This window comes from Grammomys surdaster, unplaced genomic scaffold (assembly GCF_004785775.1).
Source record: "Grammomys surdaster isolate TR1022 unplaced genomic scaffold, NIH_TR_1.0 62, whole genome shotgun sequence".
Taxonomy (NCBI): domain Eukaryota; kingdom Metazoa; phylum Chordata; class Mammalia; order Rodentia; family Muridae; genus Grammomys; species Grammomys surdaster.
The window spans coordinates 17,132,632-17,143,368 of NW_021604564.1; the positions used below are offsets into that span (position 1 = coordinate 17,132,632).

A 10,737-nucleotide genomic window follows, 5' to 3' on the forward strand; every position below is an offset into this window, starting at 1 on the left:
CATGCATGCTTGCACACTTGTGTGTGTACACGATGATGTTTGTGGAGGTCAGAAGTGCTGAACCCCTCTGGAGATAGAATTACAGGTTGTTATGAACCTGGGCTGGGTGCTGGGAAATGAACTTGGGTCCCCTACAAAAACAGTATACTTTCTTCACTGCTGAGTCTGCTATAATTTGTAATGACAGATCTCTGAGAGTTGTTGGAGCTGTCAGAAAAGACTTCATGAAACAAGTACATTTTGAAAGGACCGAGATGATAGGAGAGGGGAGAGTTTTGAACCAAGGCTGGAACTACTTATCTCTCCTTAGGAAACAGTCCCTTGCTGTCTTCAGAAGGACTGTGGTGAGGTGGAGGCTGAAGGGCAGAGGAGGGCCCTAGAGTGCTGCCTGCTTAGCTGAGCTCCAGCAGGACATCTTGAAAGAAACTTGCCAGAAGCAGAATGGCCTGATGTGGCAAAAGTCAGTCTGAAATGTGGAGACATTGGATCTGTTAGAAGTATTTATTCATTATTTCTCCTTCAATCTGTGCATTGATTAAGACCTATGTTCAGAAACTGGCCTAGAAATAAACAGAGTCCTGTTATGAGTTCATATCTAGAATTTGAAAAACTAAGTTTAAAGTTTGCAATAATTGAGACAGATTTTCCTCTAATGTCTGTCCTCCCTCCCTCCCTCCCTCCCTCCCTTCCTCCCTCCCTCCCTTACTTCCTTTCGTCCTTCCTTGGATAAGCTCAGTGTGTTGCACAGCCTGGTCTTGACTGCTTGGACCCAGACAACCTCTTCACTCAGATCCCCAAGTAGATGGGACAACCTGCATGTGCCACTGTGTCCAGACTTGAAATGTTTTGATAAGGACATTTTCTTAATTCAGTGAAGTTTCTTCTACTCAGATTTTTGTTTTGATAATGTTTTATATTGTACAATACATATAACCTTGTTGGAAACATATAGAAACCAAATCCTATGACCAGCTCTCAAACAGAACCATTTAAACCTTATGTTTTTCTAGTCACATCGCAAATATATGTTTATTTAACTGACTTTTAATGGTATTGCATAAGCATTGCTTGTTAACCAAGATGCTGTAAAACTATTGAGGTAATGTTCATAATGAGCATTTTAAGACTTGCACCTTTGTGTAGATGGGTGTACACAATTATCTCTCTCCGTTCAGTTGATGTCCACTTCCTTCATTGTGATTAGAGATGTTACCTAGCATGCCACTGGCATTCTGCTATGCAGAGAGGTTTTACACGTATCTGTATCCATATATAATATTTACATATATGCAATTGCATGTGTGTTTATCTTTGCACTCTTGGTGCACACCCATTAGCTCTCTGGAAGGCCATAGGTGGGACTTGAAGTTGTTGCAGACCCCAGACTAGTTGCTCTTGCTGCAATAAGCCTCTTTAGCTTTGGTGTTTTCTATAAATATCTCTTCTGGTCATTTGTTTTCTTTTGAGATGGATCCTCTTTGGAGCTCAGATAGGCCTGGAATTCACTGTGTTGCCAATGCTGGCCTTGAATTCATGGTATCTTCAATCCCCACAACTACTGGGATGCCAGGCGTGCAACACTATTGGTTCATGGCCTATCACTTTAGTCTGTGTTGTTCTATGAGAAGGGTTGATATGCCTTGCAGTGATCCAGCAGTGGCCTTCAACTTCTGAACTGGCTATTGAACCTGAGATGTTTTTTATGATGCAATCTTAGTTCACTCTTGTTATTAGTGTGTGTGTTGCCACTTTGAGTATGTAGCAGTCAGAAGACAACTTTACAGAGTCAGTTCTGTTTCTACCTTTATGTGGGTTCTGGGCATTGAACTTGGATCCTTAAGCTTAAGCAGCATACACTTTTACTTGTTAAGCAATTTCACTGAATCTAGTAAGAAGGTAGAGTATGGGGCTCAAGGCTATAATCTCAGCTACTGGGAACACAGAGGCAGGAGAGTGGCAAGTTCAAGGCCAGTCTTGACAACACAACTAGATTCCATCTCAGTATACAGTTTTAAAAGGAGTGGGGATAGAGGCAGAGTATTTGAATTATTGTTTTCCCAATAATGCAAGCTCTTGGGTTCAATTAGACAAGCGAAGGGAAACAAAACTATTAGAACCACATAGAAAAGTAAAGGATGGTAAGGAATTCCCATGGCTGCAGACTTTCTGTTTCAACAATCTTGACAATTATATAGCTTGCACATTTTTAAAGCCATATAGGGGGGCCAAAAACTGCGCACACAGGTGTATACAGGAACCTCTCAAGGACTGGAAGGAAAGCCATCAGGACACTGTAGGTGGCCAGCCCCATGCACATTCCTGGCTTTCACACACAGAATTACTTTCTGTTTTCATCTAGCACTGTGGCTGGTGACAGTGCAGGGTGACCTCGTTGTTTTAGGGGTTCTCTACAGTAACTGCTGCCCACTGATGGATTTTTTCTTTGTTCCTAGTCTCTTATTACAAACCATGCTCCAACAAGTAGCCTATCGGATGGAATTTAAATGTGCTGTAGGTATCTCCCAGGATACCCCTTTGGAAAACAATATATACATATAAAATTAACATCAGTGTTACTAAATTTCCTTCCAGAATGCACAGGCCTGAAATCCTAGCAGTGGGGAACCAAATGGGGGTGATGGGTTGGACTGAGGCAGGGGGATCTCCAGGAGTCAAGATCAGTTTAGGATACAAAGTGATACTCTGTTTTAAACAACAATGGCAAAAATAAAAGTAAACACCCTCTCAGAGGTTTGCAGTCTTTGTTCCCACCAACAACGTGTATGAGGATGTTTCTCAAGCCTGGACTAATTTAATAAATCTTTTATCAGCTACCAGATGAGAAACAAATCTCACTGATTTGATTTTCGTTTAATTCAAGACTGAATATTAAGCTTTGAACATTTTAAATCAACTTTCTTTCTGTAACCTGTTTGTGAACAGGCAGAGATCCTACTAGATAGGGAGGAAGCCAAGACACGTGCCTAATTCTTTGCTCCGAATTAATATGAGGCAGAGAAATTTAGTAACAGCAACAACGACATTAAGACTAGTCTTACCTGGAGAGTCTTACAGAATGCTTTGGATTTGCTGCTTCTGGGTATCATGAAGAGCTATGCTCTGTTAGTATGATGCATATAGTTAGGAAACCTCAACGTAATACCTGTGCTTTAAAAAATAGAGTTAAACCTCACTGTAGGATGGGTGGGTATTTTTTTTTTTTAAAGACAGCATCTCATGTAGCTAAGCCAAGGCTAATTTTGAGCTCCTGAGCCTGTTTCCATCTCATTCCATGAGTTTTTATTTATTTCTTCTTTTTAAGGGAGATGATAGAAATGAGAGAATACACCACGGACATGCTCTATTTGCACATTATTAAGCCTCCCACCCATTATTTTATTTTGAAGAATCCATTATTTTATTTTGAAGAATCCACAAGCAAGGGCAGGACTTTGTAGGTCTGCGCATGGATCCTCAAATCAGGCCACCGAATGTTCGACAGGGGACCTTGAGTCATACGAAGACATTGTAAAGCCGGAGAAAAATAGACATCCTTGTCTTACGGAGTGTGTGTGGGGGCAGGGGGTAGAATCCCCACAGCCCCTACCCTTGCAACATATAAGGGAAACATACCTCTTTCCTCTCCAGGCCCGATGGATTCTAGTGTCCTTTGGAGAGCTTTCCATGTTTAAAAAAAGTGAGGAGCAAGAACCTGAGAGCAAGGCGACACCCGAGTCCCACCCACCCCTTTCCGATCTATGGGGAGGTCGCGCTGCGCACCGCTTTTTATTTATTTTTATTTTTTTGTGCGGCCTTCTCAGGACCTGATTCTGGGCAGTTGGGGATTACATCCCCGAGGTGGAGGCCCACGGCGGATCGGGAGGCGTGCTTGGGGACCTCCGGGCCTGCCCGGTTCCCACTCCTGCGTCCCCGCCCGCGCGGCATCCCCCTCCCCGGCGCTGCGGCTGGCGCTCGCCCCGCCTGACGCTGCAGCTGGGCCGGATTGGATTAAAAATAGCAGCTCCCGCCCGCCGGCCGGCCAGGGCAGGGGCCGAGCCTCCCCAGCCTGAGGCGATCCTCAGCCCGCGCGGCCGCCCGTACCGGTCCTGCTCTCCCGCTGCGCCGCGCTCCTCCCCAGGCCCGCTGCACTCCGCGGCCATGCAGCGCCGGGGCGCCCTGTTCAGCGTGCCGGGCGGCGGCGGGAAGATGGCTGCAGGGGACCTGGGCGAGCTGCTGGTCCCTCACATGCCAACGATCCGCGTGCCCAGGTCGGGGGACCGCGTCTACAAGAACGAGTGCGCTTTCTCCTACGACTCCCCGGTAAGGAAGACACACGGCGCAGTCGCGCAGCCGGCCTGGGAAACGGGGTGGCGCGCAGGGCAGGGAATCCGATGAGCTGCGGGCCCGGGACTTTTTCTCCTCCAGCTGCTTCTCCTTCTGCTTAGGCTCCCCGGCACCAAGTGAGCGTCCCTGGGCTGCGGCTGTCGAAGACTGGGTCCCCTGGGCCCTTCGCTCTGCGAGCGTGCGGCTGGGCTGCCAGGGCCCCGGTCGTCAGCATTCTGCCCACAGCCCCAGCATCGAGAAAAGCAAGCAAGAGTTAGACCAGGGTTCTGATCTGCTCTCGCGGGTGACAGAGGGTGGGGACGTGGTAGGAGAGTCCCCTAGTCCGTGGCCCAGGGTTTCCCACTGCGGGACAATGCTGATGGCCTCTCTATCTCCATTTCCCATTCCATTTCTTTCTGGCCATTGTCAGGTCCAGTAGCCCCAATAGGGCAGCATAAATAAGGGGTCTGCCGCTGGCATATGATGGCTCCCTAAAGCCTTACTCAAATCTTTCTCTTCTAAGTGAGTCACTGGGCTGACGTGCGCTATGTGAATTATTAAAAGTTCACTCCCGATTCGCGACCCCGCAGGAGGGGAAGTTAAGAGGCATCCTGGCCTTCCAGCAGGGAGGCTGGTAGAGGTTTCCCACCTGGTGGGTTGCGAGGGTGTGAAAGCCAGCGAAGCAGAAGCAGGGTGAAATATGCCCCCTTCAGTAGTCAAAATGGGCTTCAAAGTGACTCAGCTGTCTGGCGGCTATCTGCCTTTTTGAGGACCAGGCTATTTTTATCCTTCCACTTTGGATCTCATATGTCACCCAGCAGATCTTGGGGCATCGCGAAGTGCATGGGTCGGAGGGAGAGACAGGTTTCACAGAGGTTGTTTAACACATTTTGTTCGTAGAGTATAGAGAGTTATTTGGAAAATCGACCCTAAATGAGAGGCAAAATCTCAGAAGTTTCCTTTTATTTATTTATTTTTTAGTTTGGGCTTGGTTGACTTGGGATGGTTTGTGCGGCTTATTTCTTTTGATATCCATTGTGGGTCTGCTGTTATCATCTTCTCTGGGACTGTTTAGTTTTTCTCTTACTATTCCAGATGACATGGGGGTCAAACCTAACTAATTTGTTAATTATTTATTTTTCATATCTTTAAAAAAGACCCAGGTAGAGTGGAAGGAAAGATTACATTTAATAGTTGGCACATTTTGAACACATTACTCATGGCGACTGTCAGCATGGCCATTGCATCCCGTTCCCTACAACATTCTTGGAAAGACTGTTTTCAGGTTGTGTGGACCCTGTGGGGTAGGTTACACGGAAAAAAACAAACAAACAAACCCAAGAGTGGGACACGGCTAGGGTCTGCCTTAAGCTGTGGACAGACTACAGACACCGGGCGGTGGCTTAACATCTCTGGACACATAAAATGGCTGTCTCTATGGTGGACTGGTTGCTTCTCCAGCTTTGATGGTAGATTGGTACTGGAGGGCAGGTGTGAGGGCAAGTGGATTATTAACCAGTTTCCACAGAGAGGAGCTGGTTTTCTGTGTGCCAGACAGTGGTCTAGAAGCTTCTTGTCCGTGTAAGTGATGATTTCATGCACGGTGCCATGTTCCTTGGGAAGGGGGGGGGCTGGTTCTGTCTACAGGCTATGAATCATATCCTGTTTCATTATCTATATCTCAGGGAAGATGACGAGGATTTATAACAGATCATTTAAAGCACGGTGTCTGATAATGAGAAGTGTTTTCTTGGGGGACTTCTGCAGTTCATTTCGGATCCAGTGTTTTTTGAGCACTTCACTTAGTGCCAGCTCATACAAGTGAGAAACACGGTTGTATGGTGTCAAATATAGCAAAAACTTTCATTCATAAGTGCTGTGAGGCTCTGAAGGTAAGGTCAAAACCAGTTACACTGGGGTGGGGGTGAAGGTAGCCATCCTCCTTTCAGATTGTTTTGAAAAGGCTCATAGCTAAAGATGACAGAAGATAAAACAGGTGTATATTCTAAGCTAGGGGAGTCCAATACACAAAGCAAAAATATTTCCTTCTTGTTTGCCTATAATGTATTGCAAAACAAAAAGACTGATTTGGCAGGGGGTGGTAGTTTCCTAGTTGCTAAGATAAAATCCCTACAGGAGCAGCCATTGAGAGGCAAGATTTACGTTGGCTCACTGTGCAGTCCATGTTAGAGAGGAGGGAGTGGTGGAGTTGTGTGTGGCCGCCCAAGAAAGGAGAAGGCTCAGGTCAACATCAGAAGCAAATAGAACTCCCAGTGACCCATTTCTTCTGGGCAGACAACACCAAATGTTCTACCACCCCATCTCTTAACAGTACTACCACCTGGGGCACAGGGTGAGGTGGGGCAATGGGGTTAGACTCAAATCATAGCAGCAAATAAGATGTAACTTCAGAACCAAGGAGAGAGTAGAAAGAGCCCTGAAAAGGTACTTAAAAAATATAATGAATATGTATTCAGTATATATAAAATAAATTATACATATACAAATTTTTTTTTTTTTTTTTTTGCTTATTTTGCTTGTGGTCAGTTGGCTCCGTGTACTTAAGTGAGCAGAGACCCCACAGTAGTGGGAGCTGGGGTTTAACTCATGGCTTTGTCCATGGTAACCTCATACCCTAACATTGAACCTGATCTTGGTGTAGGCCCTTATACATATTAGACAAGTACTCTGCCAGTGAGCTATATCCCCATATATCTTTTTATGTCCCCTATATCTTTTTATAATTTGAAATAGGCTCTCACTAAGTTGCTGAGACAACTTACTTGAAATTCTTCTGAACCCTGGGCTGACCTTTAACTTGGGGTTTTGTATCTCAGTCTCCTAAATAGCTGGGTCACAGGTCTACGCCACCAGCCCAGGCTTAGAAATCGATTTTTATTTTTAAATGAAGTGATTTGATTGATTAACATGTGTGTGTGTGTGTGTGTGTGTGTGTGTGTGTGTGAGAGAGAGAGAGAGAGAGAGAGAGAGAGAGAGAGAGAGACCGAGAGAGAGCTGCACCCACATAAGCCATGGCTTGAATTTAGGTCCTCCATTTAATTGGCTCTTGTAAAGCTACTTTTAGGTAACGTGATTTCATGTGTGTGTTATGGTTTGGCTATGAAATATCCTTTCCAGGGTCACATGTTATTATTCCTTAGCTTACAGTCTTGCTATTTTGAGAGATTCTGAAGACTTAGGGACATTAGATCTAAGAAAGGAAGTGAATTATTGGGGTGAGACCTTGTTGAGTGTCTTGTTCTTGGGTCCTTCCTATTTCTTTCATCTACTGTCTGCATGGGGCAGGAAGCATCTCTACCACATACTCCCTCTACTGTGAGGTCTCTGATCAACTCCACTGGGCCATCTGACCGTGGGTAAGAAATAATAATCCCTCTCGTCCAGTTGTGCCCTTGGCAGTTTGAATCTAATAATGGAAAGTAGGTGCTGCAAAACAAGATTGGAGGACAACAGTCCAAGCCTTTGTATCATGGAGGCTCCAGGCCCTACGCACAGTCGGAGCTTTGCAGGCTGCAGTGAGCTGGACAGGGTGAGACTCAGTGCTTCCCAGTTCCCTCCATCTAGTACAGAACAGATGATAAAGATGTGTTTGTTCCCCTACATTTTTGGTTTTGCCCAGGTCTAGTCTCCAGCCTCAGTGTGTTCAGTTCAACTCTCCTTGTCTTGGTTCATCTCATGAAGCCTGTAATGTTCTTCCTAGTGGAGCTGGACGTCAGAAACTCTGTTGAAAGTTTTCTGAGGTGAAGGGGGTGTGCATTGTGTTGGGTCCCCCATCTATTCTTTGTCTTCACACACCCAACATGGCTCTCTCTGAGGTCGAGTTGTTCCTTCATGGTGTGTACTTTGTACTTTTCTGTTTGTAGTCTAGTGAGGCCAGCCTATGGCTTCTCGCTGCGCAGCAGTCACTTCCTTGTCTAATACCACTTTCCCGTGGTGATCATTTACCAAGGCTCTTTCTCATCGACTTCAGATTCCATCCTGTCTCTGAGGGCTTATACTGCATAGTCTGTGGTGTATACAGGCACCTGCACTTAGGTACCATCTCTTCCACAATGGCTTTCTTCATGTTCATTTCCTCCCTTTAATTCTTATTTTTGAAGCATTTACTTGGTGTGAAGTCTTGGACGAAGCAGGAGGTTCTGTTCAAGGCACACTACTCTCCTCTGATTGCAGAGTGAACCGCTTGTCCATCCCTTGTTGTCTTAGCCATCTTTTGTTGTTGTTGTGACTCCACAACAAAAGCCCATGTTGTGGTTTGCGGTTGAGGGCTCAGTCCTTTGAGGTAGTGGGACTAGTCATGGTCACAGAAATAGGAGGAAGCTCATCACCTTGCATCCACAGGCAGGAAACAGGGATGTGAATGCTGGTGTTTAGTTGCTTTTCTGTTTTTCAGGCTAGAACCCAGTGCCCAGGATAGTGTCTCCCCACCGAATTGAACCCAACCAAGAGCCATGGAGAGGTTTGTCTCCTAGGTGATTCTGGGTCTTGTCAAGTTGACAGTGAATGTTAACGGTCACCCTGGCCTTATCTTGGATCACTGCAAAGAGCAGGCTTCAGAACAGGCAGCTTATGTTGGCAAGCTGTCTCAGGGAAGGCAAAAGGATAGCAGCAATAAGGGAGGAAAGCCCTGGCTTAAGCAGCCTGCAGCTGGTAACAAGTCTCAGGGAGGGAAGCTGTGGAATGCACCTCCAGTCTCCACATGAGGTGCAGAAGAGGGGGAGGGTATTTATCTTCTGGCTCCCCCCTTTCCCTGCTGCTTGCCTGTTGATCCAGGACACACCCTCACTTACCAGCTCAGCATTTGTTCTGGAAGTCTTCTTCAGCCTCCCAGGCATCCAGGAGCAACAGCGCTGAGAGGAGCCATTCGGCAGCTCACGTCTCCCTTCCAGTAGCAGTTTGTGAAGAAGAAACTTCTCTTCCACTTCCCAAGGTTCTTAGATGGTGACATCATGGGTGATTCTCTGTGCCCCCAGGAATCTTTGTAAAGTCTAGTGGAGAAGGGCCTGGTATCAGGACTGACTTAGCTAATCAGGGAAGGTTCCAGAGCACATCTACTCGAGGGAAAGCTTCGAGTGTTAGGGGTTTGGTAGTTTGGTAATCTTCCTGAACTTGTTCACCAAGTGTCACCAAACACCCGCCACAGAGTCAGGCGTTGCCTGGAACTTTTAGAAATGGGAGTTTTTGCTTCCTAACCAGGATCTTCTGAAAAAGAAATGGCATGAGAGCTCAGTTATTTTGTGTTCTAAAAGCCGTATCTCAGGGGCTGAGGAGATGGCACAGTTAGTGCAGTAACACCATGCAAATGAGAGAACCTGAGTTTGGGTCCCCAGACCTCATGTAGAAGGCTGGGTTTGGTGGCATGTGTCTGTCATTTCAGTGCTGGGGAGACAGGAGGATTCCTGGGGCTTGCTGGTCAGCCAGTCTACTAAATTGTCCAGGTTTGTGTTCAGAGAGAGAGAGATCTTGTTTCGAAAGATGAGGAGAGGAATGATTATGGAAGACAGCTAACCTCTGACCTCCCTGTCTGGATACAATGCACACGTACTGCCCCCACCACGTGAAACCCACACATGTGCACGTGGATGCATACCCACACACATGAACACCAGTGAACACACATACATGCATACATACTGGCATATACAAACACAAACTCACATGCAAACACATACAGACACATACTTTTTAACGAATGTCCTTCATTGGCCTACATTAATTCTCCATGATAATGGGTTTTATTGTGACATTTTCATGGCATATATAATGAATTTCAATCCTATTCACCTCATTATTGCTTTCTTATCTCCCTCCAGCCTGCTCATCTCCTTCTCCCCAGTGAGTCCCCTTCTGCTTTCACATTCTACCACGCTGCTTCTGCCTCTACAATTTTGACTATTCTAGTTACTTCATGTAACTCATGTAACAGCAGTATATGTGTGTATGAGTGTGTGTATGTGTGTATGTACGTGTATATGTGTGTATGTTTGTGTATGCGTATATGTGTGTATGTGTGTTTATGTATGCATGTGTATGTATGTGTGTATATAGTTGTGTGTATATGTGTGTGTGCATGTGTGTGTATGTGTATGAGTGCATGTATGTGTATATGTGTATTATGTGTGTGTATGTGTGTACATATGTGTTTATATGTGTATGTGTGTGTATGTGTGTATGTGTATAGGTATGTGTGTGTGTATGTGTGTATGTGTGTGTATGTGTATAGGTATGTGTACGTGTGTGTATGTGTGTGTATGTATGTGTATATGTGTGTGTATGTTTGTGTATAAGTGTATATGTGTGTATGTGTGTTTATGTATGCATGTGTATGTATGTGTGTGTATAGTTGTGTGTGTATGTGTGTGTATGTGTATGAGTGCATGTATGTATATGTGT

At 45.6% G+C, this 10,737-nt stretch overlaps 1 protein-coding gene across 1 annotated transcript in view; it reads left to right on the top strand.

The window, feature by feature from the left end:
- The first annotated feature begins 4,158 nt into the window (after positions 1 to 4,158).
- The window catches only part of Usp13 (ubiquitin specific peptidase 13), a 106,727-nt gene continuing 100,148 nt past the window's right edge, over positions 4,159 to 10,737 (top strand). The window contains exon 1 of the mRNA XM_028763958.1: positions 4,159 to 4,320. Within this exon, the coding sequence (XP_028619791.1) occupies positions 4,159 to 4,320 (162 nt within the window). The remainder of the gene's footprint in view (positions 4,321 to 10,737) is intronic.